Raw genomic sequence first — 21,245 nt, forward strand, 5'->3', positions numbered from 1 at the left:
GGGGAGGCATGAGGGTATGAGGCTGAAGCAGGAGGCACTGAGAGGTGATAGGAATTGGGGAGGTGAAAAGGGGTGGTTTCTGGGGCAATGAGGGCATGGGAAGTGAAAGTGCACCTGAAGCTGTTTGACAGTGATCTGTCCTTCCCAGGAAGAAGAAAAACTACACACCCTGGCCGCCTCCAGCTCCCGGTGCACCAGCTCCGATGGAAGCCTCTCCTCTGGTGTCACCTCCGGCTACAATAGCAGCCCAGCCTTGCCAGGCCAGCTCCAGTCCCCAGACAGTATGGTGAGTGGGCAATTGCGAGGCACGAATCAGGGGCCAGGACTGCTGTGGCAAGAGTTTGGGAGGAAGTTCTGACTCCTGGAGGCCACTGCTGACATGAGCCCTTCTCACGTACCATGGCCTTCAGTCTTCCCTGTGTTTTTTGTCTCCCCTCCCGTTTATTCATTCATTCATTCAACGGGTGTTTATTTTGTAGGCACTATTTTAGGCACTGAGCAAAATGGTTCTTGTCTTTAAACAGATTATTAGAGGGATAAATATTAAATAGCTTATTTTATGATTAATTATTGTTGCAATAAGTTCTATGAAGAAGGGGTGCTGAGCTGGCGTGGAACAGGGACCTGACCTAGTCTGGAGGGTCAGCAAAGATGCTCTGAAGAGAGTGTGTTTAAACTGAGACTGGAAGGCTGAGAAGTAGTTAACTCAGTAAAAGTTGGTGTCTGGAGATATGTGGGGGGCAGGAGAATAGCCTTCCAGGCAGCAAGTGAGGAAGGAGAAGTTTGGAGAACTTAAAGAAGGCTAGTGTGGCTGGAAGGTAAAGAGTAAGATGGAAGAATCACACAAGAAAGGACTAGAAAAGGCAAGGTCATGTAGACACTGTTGAAAATTCTGGCTGCTTTCTAATCTAACATCTGATCATGTTACTTCCCAAAGCTGCCAACAAGCTTTTGAGTGGGGAGGAGAATGATCAGCTTGCTAGAGAAGAGGCAAGAGCAGCCCTGGGTAGACCCACTCACAACCTTGGCAAAGCTGAGTGAGAGACTAAGGTTGCTTGGTTCAGGGCACTGCCCCAGTGGGAGCCGATGTGGATGTATTGACTAGAGCATCCACAGGATGCAGGGGCGGATTGGTAGCTGGAGGCAGGAAGCAGGGGGAGTCAGAACCACATGTACTTTGGGCTCGAAGGGCTGGTGATGTCCATGGGACGAGGAGCCCTGGAGGGGGCAGGTTTTGAGGGGAAGATCATGAGTCTAGTTTGGTATTTACCAGGTTGAAAGTGCTTGTGAGAAATGCAGGGGAGCAGCTGGAAATCAGGCAGTTGGGATCCAGATCTGGAGCTCATTTTATATCCCTAGGTAAGATCTGGCTGGGGATATAAAATCTGAAATTCCTTTTATAAGCAAAACTTCACATAGTTAAAAAAAAAATAGTGTTCAAACAGTAGCAAAAGACATAGAATGTCAAGTTCATCTTTCAGTCTCCTTTGTGCCTCCCCAGAAGCAATCATCCATCCCAGTTTGGTGTATATTTCCAAAGATAGTCTATGCATCTATAAGAATGTGTATCTTTTAAGAATACGTATATCTTCTTTTGTAAAGCTCATGAATGGAAGCATACTGTACCTATTTTGTCTCTGCTCTTTTTCCTTAAAAATATTTTCTAGATATTGTTTCATATCAGTGAATCTAGTGCTGACTCTTTTTAACAGTTGAATAGTGTTTCTTTTTTCTCTTTTACTGCATCTTTTTCAATGTGATGCTTTGTAGAGATAATATATTCCCATAGTAGGAAAGGCAAAAAATATACACATATATAGAGGTATACAAGGAAATGGCCATTCCTGTCCCCCATCTACCTAGTCCTTCCTCCTCACCCACCCAAGAGAACAGTGGTGGTTTGCGGGGAGGTCCTCCTAGAGTGTTATAAATACAGAATAAAGTACATAATGTCAGTGTTCTGTACTTACATTTTTTCACTCAGTACATCTTAGAGCCCTTTCTGCATAAGAATGCAGAAAACTTTCTCTTCTTTTCTGTTGCTGCACAGTGTTCCGCTGTAGAGAAGCACTGTATTTATTTAACCAGTCCTCCACCTTGGGTTGTTTTCAGTCTTTTGCTGTTGTAAACAGTGCTTTGTGCATGTATCATTTCATGCATGTGCAAATATATCTGTGGGGTAAATTCCTAGAAGTGGACTTATACAAAGAGTATGGGCATTTGAAACTGATAAGTATTGGCAGACTTTCCCTCACAGATGTCCTACTTTATACCCCCCACCCCACCCCCAGGCAGGAGGAGAGAGTGCATCTCCCCCCACACCCTCACCAACATGTTATCAAATGTTTGGACTTTTGCTGGGTGGTCTGTTCATATCCTTTGTTCATTTCTCTTTTTTTTTCCTTACCAGTTTCCAGGAGTTCTTTATGTATGAGCAAGATAGCCCTTTGCCTGATATGAATTAGAAATTTTTTTCATTCTCTTTTGGCTTTGTGTATTGTGTTTGGAGCCATTCAGAAAGTTGTATTTATCAGTTTTTCTTTTATAGTGTCTAGGTTCTGAATCTTAATTAGAAACACATTCTTCATTCCAAAGTTATCGTTTTTCCTGTAGTTTCTTCTAGAACTTGTATGGTTTTATAATAGTCTTTGATCCGTTTGAAATGCATATATAGTGTCAGCTGTGGATCCAACTTTATCTTTCCTGATGGTTATCTAGTTATCCCTACTGTGCTTATTAGATAGTTCATCTAGACAGTTCCTCTTTGGCTCACCAGTTTAAGATGTCAACTTTTCTTGTACCAAGGCTTATATTCTACTCATTTCTTTTTTTTTTAAGATTATCATTTTTTTACATTAATTTTTACTGTGGTGAATATACATAATATGAAGTTTACCATCTTAATCCTTCTTAACTGTACAGTACAGTTGCATTGAATACATTCACAATGTTGTGTAACCATCACCCCTATCCATTTCCAGAACTTTTTTATCATCCCACACTGAACTCTGTACCCATTCAGCAATAACTCCCTGGTCTTTCCTCCCCACGATATGATGCCCAGCAACCTCTATTCTACTTTCTGTCTCTATACATTTGCCTATTCTAAATACCTCATATAAGTGGAACCTTACAACATTTGTTCTCTTGTGTTTGCTTATTTCACTTAACATAATACTTTCAAGATCCATCCATATGGTAGACTGTGTTGGAGCTTTATTCCTTCTTGTGTCCGAATAATATTCTATTGTAGGCCTGTACCTCAATTTGTTTATGCATTCATCCACTGATGGACATTTGCGTTGTTTCTGCCTTTTGGCTACTGTGAATAATGCTGTTATAAACACTGGCACACAAGCATCTGTTTAAGTTCCTGTTCTCAATTATTTTGGATATATACCTAGAAGTTTAAAGCCTTCCTTTACTGGGATAGTGGTAGGAAGGAAGTGCCGGATGTGTGGACCACACCACCGAGAGCTCTGAATCCCCACTACTGTTCCCACTGCTCAGAGGAGGGTCAAATCATCAACTCATTGATTCTGAGACGTGACAATGCCTTGCATTTCAAGGAAATGATGCTTCTGTCTCTCCAAGATCAGGAGAACAACTGCATGTAATGTTTTTCCTCACTAAATAGACAATGCACCCAACAGAGCCCTTCACACAAACATCTGGGCTTTTCTCCAGCAGGACACAAGCATGGAAATACATATAAGGTTCTGGGCTGTGAGACTCCCTGCTGTGAGAGCCTGAAGAGCATCACAACGTCGAAATCCACATTTTCTTGATGACTCCCCTTACTTAACAGCATCTAAAGTTGATGCTGAATTGTCTTCCACGGGAACACAGTGCTGAGGCTGAGAGAGAGTAAAACTGAATCTCAAACATCAGTATGATCTGAATCAAGGCATAAATGTGTGTGAAATAATGATGTGTATTGAGGAGTCATACCATTTGCCAAAAGCCATTCTAAGTTTTTTCACATGTGAAGTCTTAGGCACACAGTAGAGCCTAAGCATCTATTTTTCAAATTGAATTGTTTTGTTAATCTAGCATAATCAGCTCCTGGTGCTGTGGCAGGTATATGGACAGATGGAATTAATCAGAACTCTTACCTAACAATCAGAACCTCAGCTACACACTCCAGTTCAGAAACAATCTAACCAACATCCCTGTTGGGCATGTAAAATTTGCCAAAAGGCAGCCTGGAGTAATGTTGAAGTGAACCTAGCCACTAGTAGGTCCAGGATTTTTTTTTTTTTTTAAGAAAACTTCAGTTATGTTTTTTTTTAAGCTCTTTATTGGAATATAATTGCTTTACACTGCTGTGCCAAGTTTTGAGGTACACCAAAATGAATCAGCTGTATTTATACACATATCCTCACCCTCCCGTGACTCCCTCCCAAAGTAACGGCAGTTATCATTATTTTTATTGCAATATAGTTGATATACAATGTTGTGTTAATTTCTGTTGTATGGCAAAGTGATTCAGTTATACATATATGTACATTCTTTTTTAATACTCTTTTTCATTATGGTTTATCATAGAATATCGAATATAGTTCTCTGTACTATACAATAGGACCTTGTTGTTCCCATTACTCTTCTTCTTCTGAGCCTTTGTAGTGTATTCTTTTTTAAATTTAATTTTTATTTTATATTAGGGTATAGTTGCTTTACAATGTTGTGTTAGCTTCAGGTGTACAGCAAAGTGGTTTAGTTATATGTATACATATATTCATTCTTTTTCAGATTCTTTTCCCGTATAGGTTATTACAGAATATTGAGTAGAGTCCCCTGTGTTATACAATAGGTCCTTTTTGATTATCTATTTTATATATTATAGTGTGTATATGTTAATCCCAACCTCCTACTTTATTCCTGCCCCTGGCCCACCTTTCCCCTTTGGTAATCGTAAGTTTGTTTTTGAAGTCTGTGAGTCTCTTTCTGTTTTGTAAATAAGTTCATTTGTATTTCATCTTTTTAGATTGCACATAAAAGTGATATATGAAATTTGTCTTTGTCTGACTTACTTTGCTTAATATGATAATCTCTACGTCCATCCATGTTGCTGCAAATGGCATTACTTCATTCTTTTTTATGGCTAATATTCCATTGTATATAGGTACCACATCTTCTTTATCCATTCATCTGTCAATAGACATTTAGGTTGTTTCCATGTCTTGGCTGTTGTAAGTAGTGTTGCAGTGAACATTGGGGTGCGTGTATCTTTTTGAATTATGGTTTTCTCTGAATATATGCCCAGGAGTGGGATTGCTGGATCATATGGTAGTTCTATTTTTATTTTTTTAGGAACCTCCATACTGTTCTCCATAGTGACTGTATCAACTTACATTCCCACCAGCAGTGTAAGGGGGTTCCTTTTTCTCCACACCCTCTCCAACATTTATTGTTTGTAGACTTTTTGATGATGGCCATTCTGACTGGTGTGAGGTGATACCACATTGTAGTTTTGATTTGCATTTCTCTAATAATTAGTGATGTTGAGCCTCTTTTCATGTGCTTTTGGGCCATCTGTATGTCTTCTTTGGAGAAATGTCTATTTCTGCCCATTTTTTAATTGGGTTGTTTGTTGTTGTTTTTTGACATTGAGCTGTGTGAGCTGTTTGTATACTTTAGAGATGAATCTCTTGTCAGTCACTTCATTTGCAAATATTTTCTCCTATTCTATGGGTTGTCTTTTCATTTTATTTATGGTTTTCTTTGCTGTGCAAAAGTTTTTAAGTTTAATTAGGTCCCATTTGTTTATTTTTGTTTTTATTTTCATTACTCTAGGAGATGGATCCAAAAAGATATGATTTATGTCAAAGAGTGTTCTGCCTGTGTTTTCCTCTAAAAGTTTTATAGTGTCTGGTCTTAAATTTAGGGCTTTAATCCATTTTGATTTATTTTTGTGTATGGTGTTAGAGAACGTTCTAATTTCATTATTTTAGCTGTAGCTGTCCAATTTTCCCAGCACCACTTATTGAAGAGACTGTCTTTTCTCCATTGTATATTCTTGTCTCCTTTGTCATAGATTAATTGACCATAGGTAAATGGGTTTATTTCTGGGCTTTCTCTCCTGTTCCATTGATCTATAAGTCTGTGCCAGTACTGTAATGTTTTGATTACTGTAGCTTTGTAGTATAGTTTGAAGTCAGGGAGCCTGATTCCTTCAGCTCTGTTTTTCTTTCTCAGGATTGCTTTCGCTATTTGGGGTCTTTTTTGTGTTTCTGTACAAATTTTAAATTTTCTCATTCTAGTTCTGTGAAAAATGCCATTGTTAATTTGATGGGGCTTGCATTGAATATGTAGATTGCCTTGGGTAGTATAGTCATTTTCACAATATTGATTCTTCCAATCCAAGAACATGGTATCTCTTTCCATCTGTTTGTGTCACCTTTGATTTCTTTCATCAGCGTCTTATGGCTTTCAGAGTACAGGTCGTTTGCTTCCTTAGGTAGGTATATTCCTAGGTATTTTAATTTTTTTGCTGAAATGGTAAATTGAATTGTTTCATTAATTTCTCTTTCTGATCTTCTGTTGTTAGTGTATAGAAATGCAACAGATTTCTGTGTATTAATATTGCATCCTGCAACCTTACCAAATTTGTTGATGAGCTCTAGTAGTTTTCTGGTAGCATCTTTAGGATTGTCTATGTATAGTATCATGTCATCTGCAAATGGTGATGGTTTTACTTCTTCTTTTCCAATTAGGATTCCTTTTATTTCTTTTTCTTCTCTGATTGCCATGGCTAGGGCTTCCAAAACTATGTTGAATAAAAGTGGCAAGAGTGGACATCTTTGTCTTGTTCCTGATCTTAGAGGAAATGCTTTCAACTTTTCACCATTGAGTATGATGTTAGCTATGGGTTTCTCATACATGGCCTTTATTTTGTTGAGATAGGTTCTCTCTATGCCCACTTTGTGGAGAGTTTTTATCATAACTGGGTGTTGAGTTTTGTCTAAAGCTTTTTCTGCATCTATTGAGATGATCACATGGTTTGTATTCTTCAATTTGTTAATGTGGTGTATCACACTGATTTGCAAGTATTGAAAAATCCTTGCATTCCTGGGATAAATCCCACTTAATCATGGTATTATGATCCTTTTATGATTCTATTGTTGGATTCTGTTTGCTAGTATTTGTTGGGGATTTTTTATGTCTGTGTTCCTCAGTGATATTGGCCTATAATTTTCTTTCTTTGTGTTGTCTTTATCTGGTTTTGGTATCAGGATGATGGTGGCCTCATAGAATGAGTTTGGGAATGTTCCTTCATCTGCAATTTTTTAGAATAGTTTCAGAAGGATAGGTGTTATGTCCTCTCTAAATGTTTGATAGAATTCATTGTGAAGCCATCTGGTCCTGGACTTTTGTTTTTTGGGAGTTTTTAAATCACAGTTTCAATTTCAGTAATTGTGATTGGTCTGCTCATATTTTCTGTTTCTTCCTGGTTCAGTCTTGGAAGATTGTACCTTTCTAAGGATTGTCCATTTCTTCTAGGTTGTCCATTTTATTGACATATAATTGCTTGTAATAGTCTCTTATGATCCTTTGTATTTCTGTGGAGTTAGTTGTAACTTCTTTTTCATTTCTAATTTTATTGATTTAAGCCCTTTCTCTTTTTTTCTTGATAAATCTGGCTAAAGGTTTATCATTTTTGTTTATCATTTCAAAGAACAAGCTTTTAGTTTCATTGATCTTTTCTATTGTTTTCTTCATCTCTATTTCATTTGTTTCTGCTCTGATCTTTATGATTTCTTTCCTTCTACTAACTTTGGGTTTTGTTTGTTCTCCTTTCCCTAGTTGCTTTAGTTGTAAGCTTAGGTTGTTTTTGAGATTTTTCTTGTTTCCTGAGGTAAGACTGTATTGCTATAAACATCCCACTTAGAACTGCTTTTGCTGCATCCCAAAGGTTTTGGATTGTTGTGTTTTCATTTTCATTTGTCTCTAGGTATGTTTTTGTTTCCTCTTTGATTCTTTCAGTGATCCATTGGTTGTTTAGTAACATATTGTTTAGCCTCGACACGTTTGTGTCTTTTACAGGAAAGATGCTTGATAAGATTTCAATTTTCTTAAATTTACTGAGGCTTGCTTTATGGCCCAGCATGTGATCTGTTCTGGAGAATGTTCCATGTGCACTTGAAAAGAATGTGTATTCTGCTGCTTTCAGATGGAATGTTCTATAAATATCAATTAAGTCCATCTGGTCTAGTGTGTCATTTAAGACCCATATTTCCTCATTTTTTGCCTGGATGATGTGTCCATTGATGAACGTGGGGTGTTAAAGTCCCCCACTATTATTGTGTTACAGTCGATTTCTCCTTTTATCGTGGCTAGCACTTGCCTTATATATTGAGGTGCTTCTGTGTTGGGTGCATATATATTTACAATTGTTATATCTTCTTCTTGGATTGATCCAAGATCCCTTGATTATTATGTAGTGTCCTTCCTTGTCCCTTGTGACAGTCTTTATTTTAAAGTCTATTTTGTCTGATATGAGTATTGCTACTCCAGCTTTCTTTTGATTTCCATTTTACAAGGAGTATCTTTTTTCCTCCCCTTACTTTCACTCTGTATGTGTCCTTAGATCTGAAGTGGGTCTCTTGTAGACAGCATATATATGGGTCTTATTTTTGTATCCATTCAGGCAGTCTGTGTCTTGATTGGAGCACTTAATCCATTTACATTTAAGGTAATTATTGATATGTATGTTCTTATTGCCATTTTGTTAATTGTTTAGGATGTCGTTTTGCAGATCTTTTTGCTTCCCTTCTCCTTGTTCTCTTCTCTTGTGATATGATGACTATATATTTTTTCAATTAATTAATTTTATTTTTGGCTGCATTTGGTCTTTGTTGCTGTGTGCAGGCTTCCTCTAGTTGTGGAGAGCAGGGGCTACTCTTCGTTGTGGTGCTCAGGCTTCTCATTGCGGTGGCTTCTCTTGTTGCAGAGCACAGGCTTTAGGTATGCAGGCTTCAGTAGTTGTGGCACAAGGGCTTCAGTAGTTGTGGTTCATGGGCTGTAGAGCACAGGCTCAGTAGTTGTGGCACATGGGCTTAGTTGCTCTGCAGTGGGATCTTCCCAGACCAGGGATTGAACCCCTGTCCCCTGCATTGGCAGGTGGATTCTTAACCACTGCACCACCAGAGAAGTCTCTGATGACTATTTTTACAGTTGTGTTTGAATTGCTTTTTCTTTTTTTATGTCTATCTATTGTAGGTTTTTGGTTTGTGGTTGCCATAAGGTTTTGATATAGCAGCGTATATATATACATGATTGTTTTTAAGTTGCTGGTCTCTTAATTTCAAGTGCATTTCCAATATCCTGCATTTGTACTCTCCTCTTCTCACGATTGTTGGTTTTGATATCATGTTTGTGTGTGGATGATTTCCTACCTTTACTGTATGTTTGCCTTTACCAGTGAGCTTTCCCATTCGTAATTTTCTTATTTCTAGTTGTGCCCTTTTCTCTTCTGCCTAGAGAAGTTCCTTTAGCATTTGTTGTAAAGCTGGTTTGGTGGCATTGAAGTCTCTTAGCTTTTGCTTGTCTGTAAAACTTTTTTCCATCAAATCTGAGTGATAGCCTTGCTGGGTAGGGTATTCTTGATTGTAGGATATTCCCTTTCATCATTTTAAATATATTGTGCCACTCCCTTCTGGCCTGCAGAATTTCTGCTAAAAAATCAGCCAATAACCATATGGGAATTCCCTTGTATGTTTTTTGTTGCTTTTCCCTTGTTGTTTTTAATATTTTCTCTTTGCCCTTAATTTTTGTCATTGATTAATATATGTCTCAGCATGTTCCTCCTTTGGGTTTTTCCTGTATGGGACTCTCTGCACTTCTGGACTTAAGTGAATGTTTCCTTTCCCATGTTAGGAAAGTTTTCAGCTATTATCTCTTCAAATATTTTCTCAGGCCTTTTCTCTCTTCTCTTTCTGGGACTTCTATAATGTGACTGTTGGTGCTTTTAATGTTGTCCCTGAGGTCTCTTAGACTATCCTCGTTTCTTTTCATTCTTTTTTCTTTATTCTGTTCCATTGCAGTGATTTCCTGTCTGTCTTCCAGCTCACTTATTTGTTCTTCTGCTGCATTTATTCTGCTATTGATTACTTCTAGTGTATTTTTCATTTTAGTTGTTGTATTACCCATCTCTGTTCTTTAAATCTTCTAGCTCTTTGTTAAACATTGCTTGTATCATCTCAGTCTGTGCCTCCATCCTTTTTCCAAGATCTTGGATCATCTTTACTATCATTACTCTGAATTCTTTTTTTAAGCAGACTGCCTATCTCCAGTTCACTTGTAGTTCTTCTGTGGTCTTATCTTGTTCCTTTATCTGGAACATATTTCTCTGCCATCTCATTTTACCTAACTTTCTGTGTTTGTGGTCAGGCTGCAGGATTGCAGTTCCTCTTGCTTCTGGTGTTTGCCCCCTAGTGGATGAGGTTGGTCTAAGGGCTTATGTAGGCTTCTGTCTCACTGTGGCTTCTTCTTCGTCTTTGGATATAGAATATCTTTTTTGGTAGGGTCCAGTCTTTTATTGATGCTTGTTCAGCAGTTAGTTGTGATTTTCATGAGAGGAGGTGAGGTCAAGTCCTTCTACTCCATCATCTTGTCTTCTCCTCACAATGATTGTGGAATAGAGTAAAACTTAAATTCTCCCTTCTACCACAAGCTTATCCCCACACAAGCTCTATTAGGTGATTTGAAATTACATACATGTGCCTGGAATACCAGAAAGGGCAGTGCATTGGTAGAATTTTCAGATCACTGGTTTATCATAAAAGGATATAACTCAGGAACAGCCAGAAGGAAGAGATGCATAGAACAAGGTATGTGGGAAGCACCACCCTCCCCAAGTCACATGTTCACCAATTCAGAATCTCTGTAGTATATTCTTTCTTGTTTATTTTTTACATGAAAGTTAGGATTAGCTTCTTTTGTTCAATTATAAAAATGTTAGTATTTTTAATGGGATCATATTAGATTAATAAATCGACTTACGGAGAAATGACATCTTACCCTCTGTAATTTCCTAACCAAGAACATAGAAGGTTCAAGCCTTCTTTTTATAATTTTAAAGTTTCCTTCATATGTCTCTGAAATTACATGTCAGATTTCTTCTTGTGTTTTATCTTTTTTGTTTCTGTTATAAATAGGTTTTCTCTTCCTTTGTGTCTTCTATCTGGTTGTTTTATATTTACAAATGCTATTGAATGCTGTGTATTAATTTTGTGTCCATACTGTTTTTTGGCTGATTCTCTAGTTCTGCACTTATACAGTAGCTATCTTAATTTTAATTTAAATTAAGTCAAATTAAAATTTTAGTTCTTAAGTCACACTAGCCACATTTCACATGGTCAGTAACCACATGTGGCTAGTGGCTATCATATTGTATAGCCCTGCCCTTGATTTTTTTTTTTTTTTAGGTATACAAACACATCCTCTTCTAATAGTGATCATTTGACCATTTTCTTTCTAATTTTTGTACCACTATTTTCTTCCTCTTTTTATTTTTTTATTATTTAAAAAAAATTTTTTTTTTTTATTCTTTTTTTTATTACAAACCCTTGCGTCGAGGGCTGACTTTCAATAGATCGCAGCGAGGGAGCTGCTCTGCTACGTACAAAACCCTGACCCAGAAGCAGGTCATCTACGAATGGTTTAGCACCAGGTTCCCCACGAACGTGCGGTGCATGACAGGCGAGGGGGTGGCTGCCTTTCCGGCCGCGCCCCGTGTCCCAGGACGAAGGACTCTCCGCACCAGACCCCGGTCCCGACGTGTGGTGGGGCGCGCCGCGCCATGCCCCGAGGGCCTTCCTCTTTTTAAATTGAATTACCTAGTGTCCCAGCATAAATAAAATAATAGTGATGACAGTAAGTATCCTCATCCTATTCCAGGCTTTAGTGGGAGTGCGTCAAGAGTTTCCCCCATTTAAGCTAAACACTAACATTTGAGCTGAAATAGATATATTTTGCAATAGTAAGAAAGTATCCATCTATTCCTGTTTTGTAGAGTATTCTTATCCAGAAGGTTATTTCAGAGTCTCTGGAGATGAGCATTTGATTGATTTTGGGGCTAATAATGTACCATTCTTACATTCCTATAATACTTCACATACTTATGCATATGATGTCTTATTATCTTAATGTACTTTCAAAGTCTATTTGCTATTTTTTGTCAGTATTTATGAGTTTTGTTCCTGTAGTTTTTCTTTTTGCCATTTATTTCAGGTTTTGGTATCAATGTTATACTCTTTTTACAGAAAAAAAAGGTGGAAATTTTCTTTTTCAATGTTCAGGAATAGTTACAAAGGTAATGGAAATGTTATACCTGTTGAACTGTCAAATTAAAAAGCCAGGTGATGCCAGGACTTTGGGGATATAGGAACCTTATAGGTTCTTACAACCCAGCAGTATTTGCAGAGTTTATGAGGGAACATGTATGAAATTATTTACTAAAGCATTATGTGAAGTGGCAAAGAGTTGGAAGCCATTAAAGAATCCATCAGTGAGAGATTGCATATGTAAGATGTGGACAATGCACACATGTAATACTATGTAAGAGTCAGAATCAACAGATTGGATGAAAACCGAGGCAAAGTATTAAATGGAAACACTATGAAACAGAGTGAGGTGTAACACATTACTATTTGTGTAAATTAAAACTATACATACACAAAACAATCCTTTTGTAAGAACACATACAAACAAAAAGATATACGCTAAAGAAGTCAGAATGATTTAAGGTGGGTGGGAGAGGGAAATTGGGGATGAGAGGTTAAAACCTTTTTAGAATTACGTAATCTTTTTTTTAGTAAATTTATTTTTTTATTTATTGGCTGTGTTGGGTCTTTGTTGCTGCATACAGGCTTTGTCTAGTTGCAGCAAGCAAGGGCTACGGGCTACTCTTCATTGTGGTGTGCAGGCTCCTTTTTGCCGTGGCTTCTCTTGTTGCAGAGCACAGGCTCTAGGCACGTGGGCTTCAGTAGTTGTGGCACATGGGCTCAAGAGCTGTGGCTCATGGGCTCTAAAACACAGGCTCAATAGTTGTAGCGCATGGGCTTAGTTGCTCTGCGGCAAGTGGGATCTTCCTGGACCAGGACTCAAATCTGTGTCCCCTGCATTGGCAGGTGGATTCTTTTTTTTTTTTTTCCCAATAAACTGCATATATTTAAAGTGTACAACTTGATATTTTTTTTCTTATTAGTAATGTATATATGGCAATCCCAATCTCCCAATTCATCCCACCCCAACCCCCCCGCTCTCCCAACTTGATGTCCATATGTTTGTTCTCTACATCTGTGTCTCTATTTCTGCCCTGCAAACCGGTTGATTTGTACCATTTTTCCATAGTCCACATGTGTGTTAATATACAATATTTGTTTTTCTCTTTCTCACTTCACTCTGTGTGACAGTCTCTAGGTCCATCCATCTCTCTACAAATGTCCTAATTTTGTTCCTTTTTACAGCTGAGTAATATTCCATTGTATGTATGTACCACATCTTCTTTATCCATTCATCTGTTGATGGACACTTAGGTTGCTTCCATGACCTGGCTGTTGTAAATAAGTGCTGAGATGAACATTGGGGTGCATGTGTCTTTTTGAATTATGGTGTTCTCTGGGTATATGCCCAGCAGTGGGGTTTCTGGGTCATATGGTAGTTCTATTTTTAGTTTTTCAAGGGACCTTCATACGGTTCTCCATAGTGGCTGTATCAATGTACATTCCCACCAGCAGTACAAGAGGGTTCTCTTTTCTCCACACCCTCTTCAGCATTTACTGTTTGTAGATTTTCTGATGATGCCCATTCTAACTGGTGTGAGGTGATACCTCATTGTCGTTTTGATTTGCATTTCTCTAATACTTAGTGATGTTGAGCAGCTTTTCAGGTGCCTCTTGGCCATCCATATGTCTGCTTTGGAAAAATGCCTATTTAGGTCTTCTGCCCATTTTTGGATTGGGTTTTTTTGATATTGAGCTGGATGATTTTGGAGATTAATCCTTTGTCTGTTGATTTGTTTGCAAATATTTTCTCCCATTCTGAGGGTTGTCTTTTTGTCTTGCTTATAGTTTCCTTTGCTGTGCACAAGCATTGAAGTTTCATTAGGTCTCACTTATTTATTTTTGTTTTTATTTCCATTACTCTAGGAGGTGGGTCAAAAAAGATCTTGCTGTGATTTATGTCTTAGAGTGTTCTTCCTATGTTTTCCTCTAGGAGTTTTATAGTGTCTGGCCTTCCATTTAGGTCTTTAATCCATTTTGAGTTTAGTTTTGTGTGTGGTGTTAGGAAGTGTTCTAATTTCATTCTTTTACATGTGGCTATCTGGTTTTCCCAGCACCACTTATTGAAGAGGCTGTCTTTCCTCCACTGTCTATCCTTGTGTCAGGTGGATTCTTAACCACTGCGCCACCTAGGAAGTCCCTAGAATTACTAAATCTTTTAAAATGGGGTATAATGATCCTGTGAAAATGACAAGGTCTGGTGTTTGGGAGGATTAGTTGTTTGAAAATTTCTTCTAAGGAAAGTGCTCTATTGAAATTAGGGTTCAGCAAACCCCTTTGGCCATGTCTAGCCTACCGCCTGTTTTTGTAAATAACATTTTACTGCAATATGGCCTCACACATTTGTTTGTGTATTTTCTGTGGTTGCTTTTATGATACAGTGGCAGAAGTAAATAGCTGCATATATTCAAATGGTCCACAAAGCCTTAAATACTTACTATACCCATTACAGAAAAAAGTTTGCCAGCCTCTGGTTTAGATTTTCCGTGTCTTCTGGAGTCAGTTTGGATTCTAACTTGTTGCTTTCTGCTTTTTAAAATAATTAATTCCTTTTTCCAGTGATAATTTCTTAGTCTTTCCTTGTCTCATGGTCAGTAATTTTGTAGGATGTACTTGCTGTTTTCTCATGATTAGATTATGTATTTTTGGCAAGAACACCACAGAAACAATGTGCCCTCCTCAATTGGGGTTGCCAGATAAAGCAAAGAATAATGCAGGATACCAGCTAAATTTGGTTCCTACATTTGGGTCTTTGATCCGTTTTGAATCAATTTTTGTATATAGTGATAATTAGGGATCAAAGTTCATTCTTTTGCATGTGGATATCCAGTTGTCCCAGCACCATTTGTTCAAACAGATAGTCTTTTCTTCCTTTGAATTGTCTTTGCACCCTAGTCAAAGATTAACTGACCATAGATGTGTGGATTTATTTCTGGACTCTTAATGCCATTGCACTGAATTATATATCTATCCTTAGGCCAATACCACACTGTCTTGATAACTGTTTAGGTTTGTGGTAGATTTTGAAATCAGGAAGTGTATGTCTTCAAACTTCGTTCTTTTTTCAAGATTGTTTTGGCTCCCTTGACTTTACATATGAATTTTAGGGGTAATCTTGTCAATTTCTGAAAAGAAGTCAGCAGGGATTTTGACTGGGATTGCATTGAGCCTGTAGATCAATTTGGGGAGGGTTACTATCCGAACAATATTAAGTATTTCAATCTATGAACACGGGATATCTTTCCATTTATTCAGGTCTTCTTTATTTTCAACAGTTTTGTAGTTTTCAGAGTAAAATTTTACATTTTTTTTTGTTAAATTTATTCCTAAGTATTTTCTTCTTTTTGATGCTATTATAAATGGGCTTGTTTTAATTTCATTTTTGGTTTGCTCATTGCTACTCTACAGAAATACAATTGATTTTTGTGTATTGATCCTATCTCCTGTACTCATTTATTAGTTCTAATAGTTTCTTAGTAGACACCTTAGGATATTCTATATACAAGGTCATATCATCTATCTTTTGTTGCTGCTGTTTTCTTGCCTAATTGCCCTGGCTAGAATCTTGAGTACCATGTTAAATAGAAGTGGTGGGAGCAGACATTCTTGTCTTGTTACTGATTTTAGGAGAAAACCATCCAGTTTTTCTATTAAGTATGTTAGCTGTTGGGTTTTTTTGTAGATAATCTTTAGCAACTTGAGGAAATTTCCTTCTAGTCCTAGCTCATTGAGTGTTTTTATCATGAAAGGGTGTTGCATTTAAATACTTTTTCCTGCATCTATTGAGATGATCATGTGGGTGTTTTCCTTTGTTCTAATAATGTATTACATTGATTTTCCTGTTGAACTAACCTTGTATTCCTGGGATAAATACCACTTGGTCATGGTGTATATCCTCTTTATATGTTGCTAGATTCAGTTCACTGATATTTTGCTGAGGATTTTTGTGTTTAAATGCACAAGGGATATTGTGATGTCTTTTCTTTTTGTATTAATCTGGCCTCATAGAATGAGTTAAGAAGTGTTCCTTCCTCTATTTTTCAGAACTGTGAAGGATTGGTATTAATTCTTCTCTAAATGTTTGGTAGATTTCACTAATGAAGCTATCCCATCTTGAAATTTTGTGGGAACTTTTTTGATTTTTTGATTACTAAATTTACTTGTTAAATGTCTATTCAGGTTTTCCATCTCTTCCTGAGTCAGTTTCAGTAGTTTGTGTCTTTTTTAGGAACTTGTCCATTTCATCTAAGTTAGCTAATTTGTTGGCATGTAGTTGTTCATAGTATTCATTTATTTTTATTCTTTTTCATAGATGTAAATATCTAAAGTTAAAACTTTCCCTCTGAGCACTGCTTTAGTTATGTCCCACACGTTGAGATATATATGTATGTGTATATACACACACACACATAAATATATAATCTTTGCTTTATAGTAATTTTGAAATTTCAGTTTGTATTTCTTCTTTACCCAATTGTTGAGGTTTTAAAAACTTTTTTGGTAGAAAGGCTCTTGTATTTTCTGATTTTGTTATTAATTTTTAAGTTTGTTTGCCATGTGTTAAGAGAATGTATGATTTCAGAGAAAGTGCAATTTGTTTTTTATATCTGAGGGTTTTTTTGGTCATGAATATTCCATGGGCTTCTAAAACTCTTGTTTTATCTTCATTTGTGGCCTGTATTTTCCTTGCTTTGGGGGTGTATATGTGTCTTCTTTCTGGTAATTTGGAAGTCTTTTCTTTTTTTTTTTTCCTTTTCTTTTCATGATCTCTTTTATATCATTACATAGTCTTTATTTCTTGACTTAGCAGTTTTCTTTTCACCCTGGCTACAAAACATGAGGAAATTAGTGTATTTCCACCTTCTCTCATTTTTTCTTGTTAACTTTTAGTTACAGTATTTCTACACTGTTTATGGTGTTTGCATTCAGAGTTCTAGTTTTTATGCTAAATCAGATGGACTCTGCTCAATTGCAGTTCTTTGGCATGCATTCTTTTTTCTATCCTAGTAATTCTTCCTCTTGTAATTTCTTCCAGAAAGACTCAAGGGCACTATATGCTCTAGGTTCTCTGAGTTCATATTTGAAAATGTTTGTTTATTGCCACTTACATGAAAGAATATCTGTAGATCAAATCACCAGAAGCAGGATTGCCAGGTGTCAAAGGATATGTGCATTTTTTAATTAAAATACATGATATTTTCAAAATATACTTATTCATACTCTCAAATAACAATATGTAAGTGCCTACTTAATCACACTTCTGCTTAACAGAGTGTTTAAGGGTTTTTGCCTTCAATCTTTGCCAATCTCACAGGCATAAAATAGTATCTCATTTTAATTTGCAATTCTCTTATGTTGATGGAGTGCCTTTTCAGATATTTAAGAGCCCTTTGGCTTTTTGCTCTGCCTGCCAGTGTACTGGGTCCATTTTTGTTAGGTTGTTCTCCTTGTTTTTGGAAGCCTTTCTTTATATTAAGACAATTATCCTTTTGCCATTTGAGAGGCCAGTGTTTTTTCTTAGTTGTCTGTTTTTATGATATGTTATCTAGTTTTTATCAGTCTTTTCTTTCATGGCCTCTGGAGTTTGTGGCCTGTTTAGGAAGGCATTTCTTCACTATGAGATCATTAATTTTTAAAAAATATTTCTCATAGTAATATTAAATTCTACCCTACCCTGTATGTTTTTGAGCCACAAAGCATAAATAATTTGTTTTGGCATGATGTATGAAATGGGTCTGATGTAATCTCTTCTTCAGATGGTGACCCCATGTCTCAGCAATATTTATTGATTAATCCACACATATTTACTGTTGGAAATTATCAATATAGCATTGGGAACGGATGGGATCATAGAGAAAAGGGCCTGGGCCTGAGTTGTGAAAGAATCCCAATAAATCAACTTAGGTTTCAGGAAGATGAGCCAACAAAGGAAAGTAGGAAGGAGCACCCAGAGAGATAGGAAGCCAAGATCCCGGGAATTCAGGAAGCAAGTATCTCAAGTGAAAGGGAGGTGCTCAGCAAGATGAGAACTGAGACCTGTTCACCAGATCCAAGCACATGGATCTAGCAAAGGCTAGACTCAAGTGGGTTCAGAAGGGTATAAGAGGTGGGAAGATGGCAAATGGTGACAGTCGTTTCAAGTTTATCTGTGAAGGACAGGAGAGAAAAGATGCCTGTTGAGGAAGGTTTTTAAAGTTGAGAGAAATTTTTACATGCTTAAATGCTGATATGAAGAATCTAGTGAAGAGGGAGAGGTGGAGGCAATAAGTGTAGAAAGAGATGATCAGTAGTGAAAGGTTCTTAAGAAAGTAGCACAAAATCTCAATCTGCCTGAAGTAGGAAAAACCACCTGGATGCTGCAGCAGGAAAAAAGGAGGTAAGGATGGAGACAGAATATCTTTGTTCACTTCTTTTTTCATAAGTAGCACTAGGTTAGGAACTGATGATAGAGGTAGGATAGTGGGTGCCTGTTAGATCCAGCAGAGGTCAAGGGTCATGTCATTGAGGAGCTGCTTGCAGTAAAGGTGGGGTGACTGTATGGCAGATCCAAAGGATCATCTCCATCTGGTTCCAAACTAGAACCTTTGGCTTAGCTGCTGTACCTTAAGCTGGGGCCAAGGGTCAAGCTTTTCACAGCCTGTCACTTTTGATCCCCATTCCCACCTGCCAGCTGGGCTTTGCTGCCCACCCTAAACACAGCTCCAGCCATGGCCTCTTTCCTGTTGTTGCAGTGGTGCAGAGGGCCCCCCACCAACTGACCCCTGGCACCCCATCCTCTCAGGCCCCAGTTCATTCTGATCCCTGTTGGAACTCTCCTACAAGCAACCTTGAGTGTGTAGCTTGAAGGGCAAGGAAACTCCAGGGACTGGTTTCCATTGTTGTTGACTTCTCCGGGGCATCAGGCAGGGAAGACCTTTTCACTTGAGCCTTTATGTTGAAAGCTCTTGGTGCAGTTCAGAGGCAGAGGAGATAATTCTGCACTGGGTTCCTGGCGCCCTGCTCTCTCCCTCCCTCTGCTCTGGTCCTGAGCATCTTCTCTTCTGCAGGGGGACACAAACTTGCCTGATTCCAGAGACTCCTGGATAGCAGATGTGCGGGGCCGCTCTGCAGTGAGGAAGAGTCAGCTGAAACTGGCGGAGCCTGCCTGGAAAACCTTAGCCTACAGTGAGTGGTGGGGCAGAGCTACCTACCTGATGTGGGGACTTTGGGGCTGAGATCTGCTAGATCCAAGGGAGTCACTGTCCATCAGGAGGCTGTTGCTGCCCTGAGACCCTGATGCTCATACCGTCTCAAGAGCCTCCACCTATTCGTTGTAGGCCGCAGAGCCTCCCTGGGCAGTTGCTGCTGTTCTCCGTCCAGCCTGTCCAGCCTGGGGACCTCCTTCTCCTCCTCCTACGAGGATCTGGCCAAGCACATCGTGGACATCTCTATGGCTGATGTGAGGTTTCCTGTAGCAGACTCTGCTGGGTGGGGAGCAAGATAGAGGAGGGAAGGAACAGGGCAGATGAGGGCTTCTTCAGCAGCTCTCTATCTTTACAAAAGGGGAATTCAGTAAATGCCGGCCCGAGGGACTAATCCAAGGTTCTGCTTTGTACTAACTGTGCCCGCTAATTTGGGTGTGGTCCCTGTGTCCTCAGGTAATGGCTGCTTGCTCAGATAACCTGAACAACCTCTTCAGCTGCCGAGCAGCAGCCGGCTGGAAGTAAGTTCCGTTTGCACAGTGTCTTCTCCCTGTGGCCCTGCTCACCTTTCTCCTCCTTTCCCTTCTCCATCCTGGCTTCCGTGAGTCCCTCATCCTGAGTGCTTCCTCTGTGACCCTAGAACCCAGTTTTCACCCCCTCCTCCTCTTCCCCACCCTTACTTTCTCCCCCAGCCATCAGGGCAAGGAGCAGGAGGTGCAACTATACTACAAGGTGTTTTCTTCTACTCGGCATGGCTTCCTGGGAGCCGGCGTGGTGTCCCAGCCGCTGTCTCACGTGTGGGCAGCTGTGAGTGACCCCACCTTGTGGCCCCTGTACCACAAGCCCATCCAGACAGCGAGGCTGCATCAGCGGGTGACCAACAGCATCAACCTGGGTGAGCCCAGGGGACAGAGACAGCAGGGTCAGAGGCAGCACTCTCAGGAGGCCGGGTACTCGGGCTAGGTCCAGCAGGGTGTCAGGCTGCAGAAGGATGGTGTGTCACAGGGCAGAACCTGGTCTGTCCATGTACCTTCTGACTTTCTGCATCCCTGCCCCTCCAGTGTATTTGGTCTGCAATACCACCCTGTGTGCACTGAAGCAGCCACGGGATTTCTGTTGTGTCTGCGTGGAAGCCAAAGAGGTGCCTGCCTTGCTGGTGGTAAAGATACTGTGGGAGGAACTTGGGCTGGCGTGTTGTTAGAAGGAATACCTGTGGGCATCATGTCCTCTGGGGGAAGGAGGGCAAGTTGGGCGGGAGTAGGGGTGGCTTGAAGGCTTAGCCCAGTGTTGCCTTCCACGGTACTGACTGCACTGGAGCCTGTCCCTGTTTGAGCCACATCATGTAGGCTGAACTCACATTGCTCTCTTTCCAGGGGCGACTGTCTATCATGGCAGCTCAGTCTGTATACGATGCATCCATGCCGAGACCCAGCAGGGAGATGGTCCGAGGGGAGATCCTGCCCAGTGCCTGGATCCTGCAGCCCCTCACTGTGGAAGGGAAGGAGATCACCAGAGTCATCTACTTGGCCCAGGTGATCGACCTCGTGCAGCTGGCCTCACAGCATGCCTTGATTTGACCCCAGCCCCATGGGAGCTTTCTGTACAGCTGTTCAACATCCTTCAGGACCCAGGACCTATGGCCTGAGAGCTGGAGACTCAAGGGTTTCTTGGGTCACAAATCAGTGGGGAATCAGGAAGGAATGAGGCAGAGTTGATCAACCTTCTCTAAAGCTGCTATTCGCAGAGGCCAGTAGCCTTACATCCTCTGGCTGTTCCC

The 21,245-nt window shown here is 39.4% G+C and overlaps 1 protein-coding gene and 1 long non-coding RNA gene across 2 annotated transcripts in view; one reads left to right on the plus strand and one right to left on the minus strand.

Moving 5' to 3' along the window:
• Nucleotides 1–21,245, plus strand: part of STARD9 (StAR related lipid transfer domain containing 9) — a 127,921-nt gene that overhangs the window by 105,829 nt on the left and 847 nt on the right. Inside the window, 7 exon segments of the mRNA XM_057723627.1 lie at nt 149–286; nt 19,334–19,451; nt 19,604–19,725; nt 19,925–19,989; nt 20,161–20,363; nt 20,530–20,609; nt 20,842–21,000. Coding sequence (XP_057579610.1) covers nt 149–286; nt 19,334–19,451; nt 19,604–19,725; nt 19,925–19,989; nt 20,161–20,363; nt 20,530–20,609; nt 20,842–21,000 — 885 coding nt within the window.
• On the minus strand, nt 18,203–20,887 carry LOC130845844 (uncharacterized). Its single transcript, XR_009051472.1, has 3 exons — nt 20,826–20,887; nt 19,478–19,747; nt 18,203–19,391 (listed from the first exon to the last, which is right to left on the minus strand). It is a non-coding gene; the product is annotated as an uncharacterized LOC130845844 (long non-coding RNA).

This window comes from Hippopotamus amphibius, chromosome 2 (genome assembly GCF_030028045.1).
Source record: "Hippopotamus amphibius kiboko isolate mHipAmp2 chromosome 2, mHipAmp2.hap2, whole genome shotgun sequence".
Classification (NCBI taxonomy): Eukaryota; Metazoa; Chordata; class Mammalia; order Artiodactyla; family Hippopotamidae; genus Hippopotamus; species Hippopotamus amphibius.